A 17,774-nucleotide genomic window follows, 5' to 3' on the forward strand; every position below is an offset into this window, starting at 1 on the left:
ATAGGTAAACTTACGGTGACTTGTCACGAGTTTAATTACACAGTTAACAAAGTTCTCCATTGATATGGTTTCCACTAATGAGAATCGTATGACCAATGCTTCGATCGTCTTATTGCTTCCTGTGATACCTGGGAAATAATGAATAATCAATATTCAAAAGCATGTTCTGATAGAAACTGAGAGTATAATGAACAATAAAAAAGTTACTTTGTATGCTCTGATAGAAACTGAGAGTATAATGAACAATAAAAAAGTTACTATGCAATATGAATATAGAATACATCATATGAAAGGTTTGGGTATTTGCTTATGGTGTCTCGGTGATCATGGTAATTGTTTAATTGCCAGTGTCTCTGTGTATAATTAAAAATGATGTCACAACGTAGTTGCTCCCCATTAGTAAATTCGGAAAGTAGAGGGGAATTCCATGGGGCGTGTTGAGCGGAAGTAAATATTACTAGAGGCATGGGGATTGTTGAGCGGAAGTAAATATTACTAGAGGCATGGGGATTGTTGAGCGGAAGTAAATAGTATTAGGGGCTGTGTAGTGTCAACTCTTCTACTTACCCAAAACTTTCAAAGCATTTCTCAGACAATACGTATCCATTTCCGAGTTTCCATCACTGAACTGACGAAACACGCCCTAAACGGGAGACAGTGTGTTAAGCTCAGATGTGGAATACAACAAGAGGCCCATGGGCCACATCGCTCACCTGAGTCACCTTGGCCCATATCTGAAGACTCTCCATATATATTTGCATGTAAAACCTTAGTCCTTATTATGGCCCAAACTACCCTTTGCAAACTTGAATCTACACTATGTCAGAAAGCTTTCATGTAAATGTCAACTTCTTTGGCCCAATGGTTCTTGAGAAGAAGATTTTTAAAGCTTTTTCCTATATTTGTATGTAAAACTTTGACCCCCCCCCCATCCCCACTTGTGGCCCCATCCTACCCCCCGGGGGCCATGATTTGAACAAACTTGAATCTGTACTATGTCAGAAAGTTTTCTTGTAAATATCAGCTTTTCTGACTCAGTGGTTATTGAGAAAAAGATTTTTCCTATATATTTGTATGTAAAACTTTGATCCCCTATTGTGGCCCCATCCAACCCCAGGGGCCCATGATTTGAACAAACTTGAATCTGCATTATGTCAGGAAGCTTTCATGTAAATCTCAGCTTTTCTGGCTTAGTGGTTCTTGAGAAGAAGATTTTTAAAGTTTTTCCCTATATATTTGTGTGTAAAACTTTGATCCACCCCTTGGGGCACCATCTTATTCCCGGGGGCCATGATTTGAACAAACTTGAATCTGCACTATGTCAGAAAGTTTTCATGTAAAAATCAGCTTTTCTGGCTTAGTGGTTCTTGAGAAGAAGATTTTTAAAGATTTTTCCTATATATTTGTATGTAAAACTTTGATCCCCTATTGTGGCCCCATCCAACCCCAGGGGCCCATGATTTGAACAAACTTGAATCTGCATTATGTCAGGAAGCTTTCATGTAAATCTCAGCTTTTCTGGCTTAGTGGTTCTTGAGAAGAAGATTTTTAAAGTTTTTCCCTATATATTTGTATGTAAAACTTTGATCCCCCCTTGTGGCCCCATCCTACCACCGGGGGCCATGATTTGAACAAACTTGAATCTGCACTATGTCAGGAAGCTTTCAGGTAAATTTCAGCTCTTCTGGCCCAGTGGTTCTTGAGAAGAAGATTTTTAAATGACCCCACCCTATTTTTGCATTTTTGTATTTATCTCCGCTTTGAAAGGGACATGGCCCTTCATTTGAACAAACCTGAAAGCCCTTCACCCAAGGATGCTTTTGGCCAAGTTAAGTTGAAATTGGCCCAGTGGTTCTGGAGAAGAAGTCGAAAATGTGAAAAGTTTACAGACAGATGGACAGACAGACAGACGGACGCCGGGCAAAATGTGATCAGAATAGCTCACTTGAACCTTCGGTTCAGGTGAGCTAAAAATGAAATTAAGGATCTCTGAAGTAACATGAAAAAAAAAAACAATGTAGTTTTTTTTTTTTAGATCTAAATTGTCAAGATATGAACTAATATTGAAATTCATGTAAGACGCAATTTGAGCATTTTACAATTGTTGTGTGAAATATGTAAAAACAAATCTGTCATATTCACTACCGTCAAACCGGATGTTACGTAATGAAGTTTAAACACGTGACCCTTACCTGCCACATCATGATTCTGGCCATCAGGTTGCTGAATTCATCGTAGTTCAGTCTGCCACTGAGATCCGTCTACATGATTTTAAGGATTATCAATGTTCCTTTATCAAGAAACTTAGTTCCTACATTGAAAATGCTCTGAACACAGAAAATTGCTATTTTGAATTGCTGTTCAAATAATTTTAAGGCTATTAATTCTATTTTCCAATAAAGGATACGTTAGATATGGATATGGCTGCTTTGCAGGCTTCTAGGGTCAGTCTCAAAGGTCTGAATTGGAAGTCTGAAGATCCAAAAAAGACACATTTCACTGACAAAAACTCCTGGACCCTGTTTTACAAAATAACTCACGACTAAGACGAAAATTAATACATAGTTCCAAAAACTCAAAAGGTTTCTATGATTATTTAAATGTTGATCGTATCAGAAATCAATCATTTTCAAAAGAATGAAGGATGGGAGGAACACGAAGGAATACATCACCATCCAATTATTTAAAATTCGCCGGTGTACATAGGACTAACTGATACAGCGTTTATTAGTACATAGGACTAACTGATGCAGAGTTTAGTACATAGGACTAACTGATACAGAGTTTAGTACATAGGACTAACTGATACAGAGTTTAGTACATAGGACTAACTGATATAGAGTTTATTAGTACATAGGACTAACTGATACAGAGTTTATTAGTACATAGGACTAACTGATACAGCATTTAGTACATAGGACTAACTAATACAGAGTTTATTAGTACATAGGACTAACTGATACAGAGTTTATTAGTACATAGGACTAACTGATACAGAGTTTATTAGTACATAGGACTAACTGATACAGAGTTTATTAGTACATAGGACTAACTGATACAGCGTTTATTAGTACATAGGACTAACTGATACAGCGTTTATTAGTACATAGGACTAACTGATACAGCGTTTAGTACATAGGACTAACTGATACAGAGTTTAGTACATAGGACTAACTGATACAGCGTTTAGTACATAGGACTAACTGATATAGAGTTTATTAGTACATAGGACTAACTGATACAGCGTTTATTAGTACATAGGACTAACTGATACAGCGTTTATTAGTACATAGGACTAACTGATATAGAGTTTATTAGTACATAGGACTAACTGATACAGAGTTTATTAGTACATAGGACTAACTGATACAGTGTTTAGTACATAGGACTAACTGATACAGCGTTTAGTACATAGGACTAACTGATACAGAGTTTATTAGTACATAGGACTAACTGATACAGAGTTTATTAGTACATAGGACTAACTGATACAGAGTTTATTAGTACATAGGACTAACTGATACAGCGTTTATTAGTACATAGGACTAACTGATACAGAGTTTATTAGTACATAGGACTAACTGATACAGTGTTTAGTACATAGGACTAACTGATACAGAGTTTATTAGTACATAGGACTAACTGATACAGCATTTATTAGTACATAGGACTAACTGATACAGAGTTTATTAGTACATAGGACTAACTGATACAGAGTTTATTAGTACATAGGACTAACTGATACAGAGTTTATTAGTACATAGGACTAACTGATACAGAGTTTATTAGTACATAGGACTAACTGATACAGTGTTTAGTACATAGGACTAACTGATACAGAGTTTAGTACATAGGACTAACTGATACAGAGTTTATTAGTACATAGGACTAACTGATACAGTGTTTAGTACATAGGACTAACTGATACAGCGTTTAGTACATAGGACTAACTGATACAGTGTTTATTAGTACATAGGACTAACTGATACAGCGTTTAGTACATAGGACTAACTGATACAGAGTTTATTAGTACATAGGACTAACTGATACAGCGTTTAGTACATAGGACTAACTGATACAGCGTTTAGTACATAGGACTAACTGATACAGTGTTTAGTACATAGGACTAACTGATACAGTGTTTAGTACATAGGACTAACTGATACAGAGTTTATTAGTACATAGGACTAACTGATACAGAGTTTAGTACATAGGACTAACTGATACAGCGTTTATTAGTACATAGGACTAACTGATACAGCGTTTATTAGTACATAGGACTAACTGATACAGTGTTTATTAGTACATAGGACTAACTGATACAGTGTTTATTAGTACATAGGACTAACTGATACAGAGTTTATTAGTACATAGGACTAACTGATACAGTGTTTAGTACATAGGACTAACTGATACAGTGTTTAGTACATAGGACTAACTGATACAGCGTTTATTAGTACATAGGACTAACTGATACAGCGTTTATTAGTACATAGGACTAACTGATACAGTGTTTATTAGTACATAGGACTAACTGATACAGAGTTTATTAGTACATAGGACTAACTGATACAGAGTTTAGTACATAGGACTAACTGATACAGCGTTTATTAGTACATAGGACTAACTGATACAGCGTTTATTAGTACATAGGACTAACTGATACAGTGTTTATTAGTACATAGGACTAACTGATACAGCGTTTAGTACATAGGACTAACTGATACAGAGTTTATTAGTACATAGGACTAACTGATACAGTGTTTAGTACATAGGACTAACTGATACAGTGTTTAGTACATAGGACTAACTGATACAGCGTTTAGTACATAGGACTAACTGATACAGCGTTTAGTACATAGGACTAACTGATACAGCATTTATTAGTACATAGGACTAACTGATACAGAGTTTAGTACATAGGACTAACTGATACAGTGTTTATTAGTACATAGGACTAACTGATACAGAGTTTAGTACATAGGACTAACTGATACAGAGTTTAGTACATAGGACTAACTGATACAGCGTTTAGTACATAGGACTAACTGATACAGCGTTTAGTACATAGGACTAACTGATACAGAGTTTATTAGTATAAAGGACTAACTGATACAGAGTTTAGTACATAGGACTAACTGATACAGCGTTTAGTACATAGGACTAACTGATACAGCGTTTAGTACATAGGACTAACTGATACAGCGTTTAGTACATAGGACTAACTGATACAGAGTTTATTAGTATAAAGGACTAACTGATACAGATTTAGTACATAGGACTAACTGATACAGAGTTTATTAGTACATAGGACTAACTGATGCAGAATTTACGAGAAAGTTCCGGGTATTCTCCCCTTACAATGTCCACTATCGGGGACAAGAAATTACAGCGTTGTAAAGTGTGTAACTACATGGACTGTGTTGGCCCTCGTCGGTATGAATCAATTAGAATTCAAGTTTGATCATCATTCCAAGCCATATTTTATCACGATGTTAATATACAGATTCAGGATACCTTATTCGTTTCAGATTGTACTGTTACATTTTTGAAAGCTCAGAATAATCCTCCCATCTTTAAGTAAGCGCAGGAAAATCCAGAGGACACTTAGTTTCCGTTGATAATGTACAGAACCCGTAAAGAGGAGATAATCTTAGAAACTGATTATCATTTTTAATGGTGGATAGCGTTTTCACAACGTGGAGCATAAAATTTGTATGAATAAAAATCTCGTATCAATGCAAATTGCCATTTAATTTGTCTTACTATTGGCCTGATGGAAGCAGCATGAGTAAGACTGAGAGCGCATGCTCGACTGCAGCAGTTTCTGTAGTCCTACGGCGTCCAGTCTATTCGTCTAGATGAATAACAATATTAAAAACATTACATATCTGTAAGCCACACAGGTGTGCTAGGGATGTACATCATGTTTAGTTTTTGCGTTTGTGCTCTAATATTTATCTTCTGCCCGTATTTCAATCTTAATTGTCTATATTATTCCATAGTTGCCTGTAAACAAAACAGACACGCTTACAAATATTAGATTTTGGATGTAATTAGGTTATTGATTCCCTCCATTTGTTGATTGAAGAGCAAGTTCTATTTACAGTTACCTGTTTAGTTAGGGCACAGAAACGTTTGTGAAGTGTGTATCTCGCGTCCAGGTCCACAAATGCTTCTTCTGGCTGTAGATAATCAAAACGTATTCCAATATTTATTGAAAGAGGAAGAATTGACATTTTCCTTGAATTATCAATAAGTTTCCTTTTCATTCTAAAGATTCAACGTTCAACGCTGATATCTGAACTTAAATTCTGTCTTAAAATGGATATATTTATCATTATTATTAATGGGTGATATATATTTTCAAAAGAATCATAAATCCTACCAAATGAAACTAAGTGTTTTTAAGTAATAAATTTATAAATGCTTTATCGCTGGCATACATCTGATAACATATACATTGCATGGCTATCTATCCGTGACTCACATGAACACAGACAGTTCAAAACTTGCCCATGAATAATTCAAAATATTGCGTTTAAAATCTTTATTTCCGAAAACCCCACCATATTTCTATCAGGTTTTCTTTTTGTTCATTATTGTTCTGATAGTGGTTTACCTGGATATATAACATGGTGTCTTCATCATCCAGTTCACTACAAACAGAAACATGAATATTTAACACCTTAATCAACAGTGGTATCAGTTGAAACTACAATGCCGTCAAAATTAAAACTCTTCTATGTTGTTTCATGTCCCACTGGAGAATTTTTCACTCGTACAGGGATGTCGCCAGCTTTATTGAAATGCCATAAAAATGCACAGCACTGAATGTCGTAACAGCAAAGGTTCTTCATCGTGTCAAGCCTACCCTGACACGTGGGGACACCTGTTTTTAAAGTAAAATTCAACATTCCCGTGACTTTCAGACACTTTACATGTACTACCTATGTTTAATGTTGTATATTTAATTAACGTGGCGCTAATGATATCAAGATCCCAACCAGGAACATCACTATCGCTCCCACCGTAGAGGTGTCTCTGTAGATTTATGAATTTAATTATATCAGACATATAATTATATCAGACATATAATTATATCAGACATATAGTTATATCAGACATATAATTATTTCAGACATGTTAGAGGTGTCTCTGTAGATTTATGAATTTAGTTATATCAGACATATAATTATATCAGACATATAGTTATATCAGACATATAATTATTTCAGACATGTTAGAGGTGTCTCTGTAGATTTATGAATTTAATTATATCAGACATATAGTTATATCAGACATATAGTTATATCAGACATATAATTATTTCAGACATGTTAGAGGTGTCTCTGTAGATTTATGAATTTAGTTATATCAAACATATAATTATTTCAGACATATAGTTATACCAGACATATAATTATTTCAGACATATAGTTATACCAGACATATAATTATATCAGTTATTATTATTAATCAGTTATTATTATTAATTAGATATGTTAGAGGCCCTTGATGCAGACCGTTATGGTTTTCCGAGGTTTAAGGAACAACTTGTCTGCCCCTGGAATTAAAAGGCAGCTCAAATTTGCCGAAAGGGTATTTCTAAAGTCGTCTCTACCCCTCGGTTACATATGTACATTTACTTTAAGTCAACATCTACCAAATCATTATCATCAACATATAGGTTCCTGGGGTAAAGGTTCTATTTTCATACTCTACAATAATCTTCATATTTCATAGTTTAGCACCATCCATCTATCCATCAATCAAGTTTACATATTTACATTTGCCAATGCACTTCCTTATATGACAGTACTAATGAAATTGATGTTCAATTTCGTGTGACATGAATTTGGTCACGTGATCAGTTTGTTCTTGCGTATGAATACAATCACCGCTTCAAAAGTCAGTTCCTGTATTTTCACCTGGCTTCTTGCTTACGCAATGCAGTGGTGCCCCCCCCCCCCCCCCCTCGCCACAAATTTAAATAATAGAAATAGTGTGAGTAAAATTCCAGATTGGCACCCAAAATGGCTAAGCATTTTGGCTAATACTTGACTTTCACACACACCCTTTCGTAAACCCTGGATCCGCCACTGCAATGACATCATAACAGAAATAAACGCAGCAGGATATTTATACAGTTTATTTTGTAAACAAACAAAAATTTCATCAATTCATAAAAGATAAACATTAAACATATCGTTCTGTTGTTTCATTTTATAGTTTTAAATACCGTCTGCAACTTCTGCATGGCTAATTTATAAAATAAAGTTCTATGATATTGGAAGCGAAAACATCTAGGCAGAGTTATAAGCCTATTTACTTTATGATGATAAGTTAACCTGTTGTTTCTTGGCAACTTCCATCACGGCTATGACTCGGCATGATCATAAGCGAGGCTCGAAAAATTTACATGTTCATGTCAGGGTACCGGTGCAAGTCTTCATTAAAATCCTACAACAGAAATCTCTAAAGTGAACAAAAACTCCGTCAGTTCGTTTTTATTTTATTTTACACACACTGAAGGTAAATAAAAGACGCAACGTACCTGCACTTTGTCTAAATCTGCCATACTGTCTTGAATCGTCTCCTGCATGGCTACAACCGCGAGTCTTAACGATGAACATATGTACCGTTGTTTCTTTCCAAAAACCTGACTAAGAGCTTAACGTTAACTTGACCCATCATATCCACCATCAATTCTCCCAGATCCTTTGAATTTCTGTCGAAATCTGTGATCAACAATTGCGTTTTCAACTTAGTAAGCTAGACCGACGCCAGTTTCTCCATCGCTGATCGCGAGCAAATCACATCACGGATGTAGTTTACTCTGCTCTTCTTGTCGTCATTTCAGTTAACTTTACGCTCTAAATTACCTTTATTTTACACATGTTTCGTCTTTTTTTTTAAACATTTTCAATTAAATATATATATCTTATATTCTCTTTGATATTATTCCTAATTTTTTATTCGATAAAACTCTAACGAACTATATTTTGTGTACTACGATCGTTATTTTGGTCATCTGCTACATAATCATGGGTGCTCGGTAAGAACACAAATCAAAATAGAAAATATAAATATAAGAAATAAAATATCATTTTTGAATGTTATTGGGATATGACATGAAGTTGGTACGTGATCAAATCTACTATATCGCCCTTCGGGCGTTATAGGATTTAATCACGTGACCAAATTAATGTCATATCCCAACAACATTAAAAAATGATATCTTATTTCTTAAGTAATCTTGCATTTCCATAAAATAAAAAATAATTCAAAAATGTAAAAAATAAAATAAAAATAAAATAAAAATAAATAAATAAAAAAAAAAAACACAACAAAATTCCAACTGTCCACAGTGCAATTAACCTTGGAGGTATGTTATGACCTTGGGTCAAGATTAATATACATGTACATGTACATTCCCTATCCACAACAAATGCTTTTATCAAGTAGTAAAAACCGAAATAGTTTAAAACATGTCAAAATTACGGTCTGCACACACAATGAAAACACTTTAATTTAAGCCATTTGTAACCTTGATCCTAAACATAAATCTTGGGTCACCTTCTCAAAAGAAATATTTGTACCAAGTAGGAATTTATCGCAACAAAATATGTTAAAATGGTGAGCTGGACCCCCCCCCGCCCCCCCAAAAAAAATTCAGTGACCATGTAAGTAATCCTTTGGATTCAGGTCAAGACATATCGGCTTACCTTAAGAAATATTCCACATACTATCACTTTATCTCCCCTCAGGTATGTAGAAGTTATGGCCCGGACAAAGTGTTACGGACGAACAGAGTTAACGCCGTAACATTATACGTCCCGTCAAAAAATAAATAAATAAATAAAAACGGGCGTATAAAAATGCAATGTTACTTGCCCCGTCTGGAAACCAAAGAGGTTCTTTTTATTACAAAACTCACCCGAACTATTTTGTTGAGAGTTGAGATTGCAGAAAATTAAAATCAAATTTGATACAAGACTGGTTTGAACACACAACGATATGTCGATCTAATGGGAAGAATGTTTATCATATCATCTTAAGTTATGGACACTTAGAGGAGGCAATATCTAAGCTTTTGGTCGCCATTAAATCTGTAGTATAGGCGGAGGTCTTTAAGTGTTCTTGCTCTTGAGTAGGATTTATGCTTTCTGTTGGATCCTATTGTCCATATATGCATTCAACATTGAAATTTGTGATATTTATTATTAACAATCATGTATGCTGTATGCCCAAGAGGGCCCCAATTTGGAATAATTAAATCATATCATATCATACCTAAACCAGGCTGTCCAGCATTCTCCGACAAAAAATAAGGGCTAATTTTTTTTTTAGCTAAAATTACGAAAATTTAAGGCTAAAATTAGGAATTTCATAACTAAATTAGGGCAGTTTTAGACATTAAAAATGGTCTTAAATTCGCAATTTTGACACCAAAGAAACTCACAAAAAATACTCTCCGTGCAGGAAGGGCATCTTCCGGCTATCATTGGTCAAAACCTTAATAGTCACATCTTTGTCACAAAGTCACAAGTAATAAACAGCTTGACAAATGGATTCACTGGTCAAATTTAGTTTGAACGCATGTTCAAAATCGCTAGAATAGAAATATATATATATTTAAAAAAAAAAAAAAAAAGGGAATTGACGGGGAAAATTAGGGCTTTTTTGTGATTTCCCCTTGAATTTAACATTTTTAAAGGAATTTTAGCAAAACAAAACAAAAATTGGGATTTTTAAAAGAAATTTTAGGGCCGCTGGACAGCCTGCTGAACGTTTGACAAATTGTGCACGTTTTATTTGAGAAGATTATCAAATTAATAGTTTTCATCTTATTTCTCTGCAATTTTTAAAATAAAAAAATGCAGCCCCATCCAAATCGTGGTGAATCATTTTTAATAGAGAACAAGTGCACAAGTTGCTCAACATGACCAATATATCGCAAGGAATTTCTTTAAAATCTCATCAGTTTAGATTCTTCTGTATCAAATAAGTACACATGTTACACTACTTTTATTCCGCGTTCGACGTTTTAATCATGCATAATAAATTGTATTCCTATGAGCGAACTACATGTATTCAATAGTTTCTTTACTGAAAGACATCTATCTAAAACGCCAAGCACCTGTGTTATCCTTTCAATATCCCACGGGGGACAACTCTAAAAACAACTTGTCCTATTCAAAAGAAAAATATGCATGGTTTTTGCATTCTATTGTCACAATCCCCGTCCTAAGCAAAAAAAAAAAAAATAAAAAAAAAATATTCAGTTGCAGCCGTGCATGGAGAATGCTTAATCCCGTTGTGACATATCACATCTGCTGGAGAATGCTTAATTCAGTTGTGACATGTCACATCTGCTGGAGAATGCTAAATTCAGTTGTGACATGTCACATCTGCTGGAGAATGCTTAAATTCCGTTGTGACGTATCACATCTGCTTACGTAACTCGATGATTGTGACTTCACATATCATATCTGACGTCACGTCTTTTGGACGTAAAAACTTTGCAAACGAATGAGCAATAGAAATGTCATTGACTGAAAACCGAGAAATGTATCCACCCTCAGTTGTTGCAAGGAAGCGAACCTTGCAAGGTCGATCAGCTTTAAATCACGCAAAGACCACAGACGGACCCCCCCCCCCCCCCCCCCCCCCATCCAGTGTGAGTGTGGATGTCAATAACCATTTTATGTAACGACCCAAATGAACTCAAAATACACTGAAACATTTATGACACATACTGGTATCCATTCCTCACCGCATTTTACATTTTTCAGATGCAAAAATCCTGATGAGATATTTCCCTTCCACATTTGGATAGCTAGTGACAGGAAGGATGACGTAACATCCGGCGGGAAATCTGAAAAACCCAACGTTTTCTCTCTCTGTTTTGAACCCCGTCGTGGCGTACAGTCCTTTATTACTAAAAAATTTCGCCGTCAGTCTGGATGATTGACCCTTAGGTACCTACAGCACAAGAATGCCACGGTTGATCATAAAAGAATGGAATGGAGTAGCAAAATAACAACATTTCATTACAAAAAATGGAGGTAATAAAAATACAACAGCGTAAATGTAAAAATATCGCCCCTTTGTGTGTGTGTGTGTGTGTGGTGGTGGTGGTGGGGGTGGGGGGGGGTTTCTACCACATGGAGAATGTTTCATTACTTATTAAGCTGGATTATATTAACTTCAATAGTTTTTAATTCAAGTTTAATACCTGACTAGTACACGATCTTAAAAGAATCTTAGACCCATCTTTCCATATAATCGTGTAGTAGTCACACGATCGAAAATGAAACGTTTTGCAGGATTATATCATCAGAAAAGCTTTGATAAAAAAATTTGGGATCTCAGTTTTAAAGTTATTGAAGATATCATATAGATGATTGGAATTATGACTAAAAGTCTCAAATCTGTTTTATGATCCGAGAGACAGGTTATTGTATGCATTTTGTGCACACCAACATATTACGGCAATACGCGCGCCGCAGGAAACTAAAGTTTGGTGTTCCTTCAATGGGTGGGTTTCTAACGCTGAAGTAAATTAAATAATATTGGAGGAATTTCTAAATGATTTTGGAGCGCTGACCTGATAGATAAGACATCCACAGGATAGAAACCGTCTGTCATCACCACACAGTCTGTACTTCTGCATCAGAGAGATGACAACGCAACAAGCAGACGACACCTCCAGGTAAAATTGATTGTTGTGCCACAACAGGGCTGCAAATAAAATGGTAATGAAAACACTTCATTCTATCTTAAAGGAGATCTTCCTCACCGTATTCACAGCTATTTTTCTAGTATCATTTAGTATATCAAATCAATTAGTTTTTTGTTATGCTGCAAATCTAAAATAGTTTCTATCGTTGATAATGCATTTGATAAGTACATTTCTTCTATGGGTTTTGTAAGAAGGTTTTCATTCAATATCATATTGTTTCTTTACAAATCATTATGGAATTCGTGGTATACACTAACGTGAAGAGGCTGCCCCTCCCGCGTTGTACCCCCGCCGCCACTCCCGGTGACCCACAGCTGCTGCCCACGATTTTCTGTGTTGGATGGAGGGCTCGCACCTCCAACACTCCGGACTCAGGTGGCACACTTCTAACATGGTGAAAATGTTAGAAAAGTCAACGAACGACATCCTGGAAAAGGAATGAAACATGGCTGCCAGATAGTACGGTAAACATTGATGTAGCAACAATGAAAAAAGAACCTAGAGTATCGGTATGTTGTATTATAATTAAGACATAAAATCTCCGAATGATGGAATCAAAGGCTACCAGTGGGCAAAGTGATAAAAAACAACCTCCTATTATGGAACAACATTATAGGGTCATTCGTAAAACTAGGGATATTTCTATGTGAACGAAGTTTTGCATTTAAGTGCAAATGAAGACGAACGACTGTATAACCTTTACAAGTTACATGTATGTCGATTTGAAATAAGTTAATAATAATTTGAGAGATTAATCCAAATGACTTTTATTTCAAACATCATTTGAAAATTCAAAGCAGGAAAGTGACGTACACACATTTGCACATACACTCCCTTGCAGAATTCTGTGTAAATACTAAACTCAGAAGGGTGTTGGTTTGATTGTTGCCATTCTGCTTTCGTTACATTCAAAATCTTTACAAAAGTTTTATCCGTTTTGCGTCGGGCAAGTCGTGCAAGGTCTCGCGTTTTAAACATCTGTCCATTACTTCAGTAAACACCATCCAACATGGCGACGACAGCAAAAATGACCTCTCCGCTGCCTGCCTCTGCCAGTTGTCGTATAGCAGCTCTGCGCAATGATGACGCCATTCCCAAACTCTGGAACAGCTTCCATACTGCGCAGGAAAACCCGTGCATCCGACTTCAACAGGAAACAGCGTTGTCTTCCAGCCCTTCTCCCCGCAGTCTGCCATCAATTGTGCATACTTCAGACTGGTGCGCCTCATCAGAGTGATCCCTCCATGGCGCTGTCAGCTCTACGACTACCAGAGTCTTGGGCTGTTTAAACCACAGCACCATGTCTGGTCTCGTTGATGTTTAAACTATCTCTGAAAAACAAGTCTTCTGTTTAAATTCACCTCAGTTCCCTGTCTGTCAGGTACAGCTGTTTTCCATCCTTTCTTGTTTTCTGACCTTGTAACCTCACTGATGAAGCGTCTTTGTTGTTTCTCTTCTTAGTGCTCTCCTTCTTCACAACACCTGCCAATTCCCTTTTTGCTTCATCATGTCTTCATCTGTATCAACCTTGTAAATACATTCGGATAAGATGTGTGTTATTGTGTTTCTATCCCCATACAGCTTCCATGCAGGGTCTTCTGTTAGTTCCCACTGGTGTATGTTTGCTGGTGAAGGTAGACTATCGTATAACGATCAAAATAAAAACGGAAATCTTCCATAGATCCGACCATGTAATGTTGTGTTGAGTTCCCATCTCACCCAAGCACCCTGCTTGCCGAGTTCTGCTGCTCGTGATCTTCTGGCCTCTACAACTTCTCTCCTACCATCGCTCTGGACCGTGATCCCCCTCTGTCTTGTCAGCCTTGGCCCATGGCAGGAAATGTGACACACCAAACCCTTCCCTGTCTCTGTACGTGTTGCTCTCTACTTGATCTACATTATACAGTTATTGACTAGGTTCGAGTACACCAGCTGATTTGTTTGACCCGAGAACGGATCTGTTGCCCGAATTTAAGCCTACAGATCCAGTCGAAGGTAAAAAAAAAAACAAAAAAAACCCAGCTGAACATTGTCCGGGGACACGGTCTATGACTGTTTTGTTATACACTTTCATTTTGAAAGGTTGTTTTTACGAGATGCACATGGTGTCTCGACTTCGAACTTTTAACAAGAGAGTGTAATTGCGTACGTCTATCAACTAGTTTCAAAGAAAACATACCCAATATCCGAATTAATAATCAATATCCGAATTAATAATCAATATCCGAATTAATAATCAATCATTACATTTTTCATATCCCTGCTTAGCGTTTCATTTAATAAATTCTGTATTTCATCATCAGTTAAATCACTGAACCTCTCCATTACGTAAATAAAGCAGCAGGCCGAAAATCACGTGACTTGTGTAGACAATGGAAATAAGGCAAACTATTGCCCGGTCAACAGTTCGTAAACTGTTGATCGGTCAATAGATCACGAGTGTGAAAGTTGGTTTAACAGTTAAAATGTTGGTTCTAAATTGTATTAGTTTTATATGTGTATAATAACAATTGTTACTGCAGACCACGTCCTGATCTTGTCTACTTCTGCACCACAGATCCTTTGACTGCATTCTAATGAATACCATCTTAGCGTTCAAAGCTTCAATGTTCTCGGCACATTAAATTACGGCTATGTTTTGTAATGTAATAATGTCAGTTAAGTAATAAATTAGATGTCGATAACTACTGAATGTTTTACTACAAAGATGTCTGGTACTACTTAAATCATCTTATACCATGTCAGCAAGCACCGGTGAACCATTTCATCGTCAGCCACAATCATGATGATAAATTAAGCATGAGAAAAAATAGTCGACAAACAAACTGGAGTTCATGCATGCAGGTGTGTGTCAAGGTCAAACATTGTAATCTAGTGCATCTCAGCTTAACATCATTCGAAGTTTCAAGTCCTCATGTCAAAATGTTCTAAAGTTATGGCTGGGTTGCATTCATCTTAACTTGACCTTGATTGAAGAAATGGGTCTAGGCCACAAGTTTGTTAGTGAATCTTGTTTTGATGTCCTCTTTCAATGTTTAAAGAAGATCTGGACCAGATTCTGATGTAAAAGAGTGGCCTTGACTTTATAAATGGGTCAAGGTGAAATATTTTGGAGCCATGTCCCCTCCTTAATGCCACCTAATCATGTTCCAAGTTTGAAGTTTAAATGTCAAAGGATTCTCAAGCTACGGTCGTAACAAAAGATTGTTGAAGAAGAAGAAAATACTTGGGGAGACACAATAAGTGAATGAGAAAGAAAGTCGTCCCCATCAGTCCAACAAACATTAAATGCAGCCTTAGGAATATGAAAGGTTTAAATGGAGAGGGTATAACTTTATTTGCAAATCTAAGTACAATTCATCAGGTGCATTCTCAATAACATTGCATTCCTTTCGTCTTTTTGATAAATAAATTTATGGAAGCCAACGATAGATCAAATACGATAGCCTATAGAGAAACCTTGTCATTCTTGAGCACAGTTAAGCATGTCTGTAAGGGAGCGGCAGTAACCTTTTTAGGGGGTATAAAGGGCAAGGAACAAAAATATGATAAAATAAACAGGGTCGTCATATTGCATCTGCTTCTAATACAGTGGTCAGTGACAAACTATTGGATAAGAATAAACTGTTTCATGAAATCTGGCCATGAGTTAGGGGTTGGTGTTGGTGTGGAATATGGACTTTTTAAAAGGTACATGTGTTAATATATTTTTAAAAAATATCTTGATCAGCTGTTTTGATTCCGCCACATCTTCTTAAGTCAAGGATTATTGCCTCGTTAACTCGCACTAACCCTTGACATCAGTCACCATTCAAAACATGGGTTTGGGATAGAAGATGACGCAACAAGCTAAAATTAAACCAGCCAATGAGATTCCTTGTTTAAGATGCAAGTTTAGTAAGAGCAAAAACAGAAAGTAAACAATGGTCTTTAATACGTGGGGTACTTTTCTTAATATTATGAACATTGTGTATTGATTTTAAATGTAACTTAATTGATAATTCACATTTTCGTCCCTTAAATGTTGTAGCTATTTACATGTATATTGATCTATTTCAATTTTAAATAATTTGTTGAAACACAATTGACAAACATACTGGGCAATCCATCGTTTTCATGTGGCACGTATTCTAAAATTTCGTCTAATTGTTTCTTTAAAACAAAAAATCAATTTTCAAAAATCAATCGATGGTCACAAATTCTACACCATATTGCCGATGCTGCGCCATGCGTGTTTAGTTTCGTTTCCGACCGATTATAAAAGCCGTTGTCTGATTGGCTCCACGCTACAGGCTGCAATACCAATCATATCCTCCATCTCGAGCCCATGCTTTGAATGGTGACTGATGTCAAGGGTTAGTGCGAGGTAACGAATTAATAACCCTTGACTTGTGAAGATGACTCTGTCATGGAACTTTCACTCCGTTATGAAATTTTGTTCACGGTAGTATTAGTAACTGACGTTAGGAATGACGTAACCGACATTTACTTCTAAACTTCGTGTCAGAAACTGAAATCATCAAGTTTTGAAACAAAGTCCCCATCTAATTTCCCTGAGTTTTTATACCGTCATCGCTTCATATTTTGCATATTATGTGTAAAGAGCATGGCAGCTTTGAACGCCAAGATAATATTCATATCAAACAAGTTTTTCTGTCGTCGCCATGTTGGGTAACGGTTACTCACGTAACGGACAGTAGGTTGATACTAGTTTAAAGTAATGCAGTATTTAGATTAATATCTTTAGAATTTTCGAGGGCAGAATTTTATAATATTCTATGTATCGCACTTTTATCTTACCAAAATTCTCCATCTTCTGAATTCGTTGGTCTCAATCTTCGACAAATATCCTCAGTTAAAGCTCCCCAATGAGGTGATCTGGCGAGGGAAAAAGAGATCTCAAAATCTTGAAAGTTCAGAGTTCCATACGATATCTATGATACAATGATGATAAAACCCCACAAAACAAGTACTTTAGACAATATGAATAGAACTAAGACAAATTGCTTCTAAACTTGTGGACTAG

At 36.1% G+C, this 17,774-nt stretch overlaps 1 protein-coding gene across 1 annotated transcript in view; it reads right to left on the bottom strand.

Annotated features, from left to right (window-relative positions):
- The window catches only part of LOC125646141 (calpain-9-like), a 57,314-nt gene that overhangs the window by 9,142 nt on the left and 30,398 nt on the right, over positions 1–17,774 (bottom strand). The window contains exons 24-34 of the mRNA XM_056141477.1: positions 17,549–17,626; positions 13,006–13,175; positions 12,614–12,747; positions 11,780–11,988; positions 6,623–6,659; positions 6,114–6,185; positions 5,767–5,857; positions 2,408–2,472; positions 2,193–2,261; positions 568–643; positions 15–128 (exon numbers count right to left, since the gene is read on the bottom strand). Of these exons, the coding sequence (XP_055997452.1) occupies positions 15–128; positions 568–643; positions 2,193–2,261; positions 2,408–2,472; positions 5,767–5,857; positions 6,114–6,185; positions 6,623–6,659; positions 11,780–11,988; positions 12,614–12,747; positions 13,006–13,175; positions 17,549–17,626 (1,115 nt within the window). The remainder of the gene's footprint in view (positions 1–14; positions 129–567; positions 644–2,192; positions 2,262–2,407; positions 2,473–5,766; positions 5,858–6,113; positions 6,186–6,622; positions 6,660–11,779; positions 11,989–12,613; positions 12,748–13,005; positions 13,176–17,548; positions 17,627–17,774) is intronic.

This window comes from Ostrea edulis, chromosome 6 (assembly GCF_947568905.1).
Source record: "Ostrea edulis chromosome 6, xbOstEdul1.1, whole genome shotgun sequence".
NCBI classification, from domain to species: domain Eukaryota; kingdom Metazoa; phylum Mollusca; class Bivalvia; order Ostreida; family Ostreidae; genus Ostrea; species Ostrea edulis.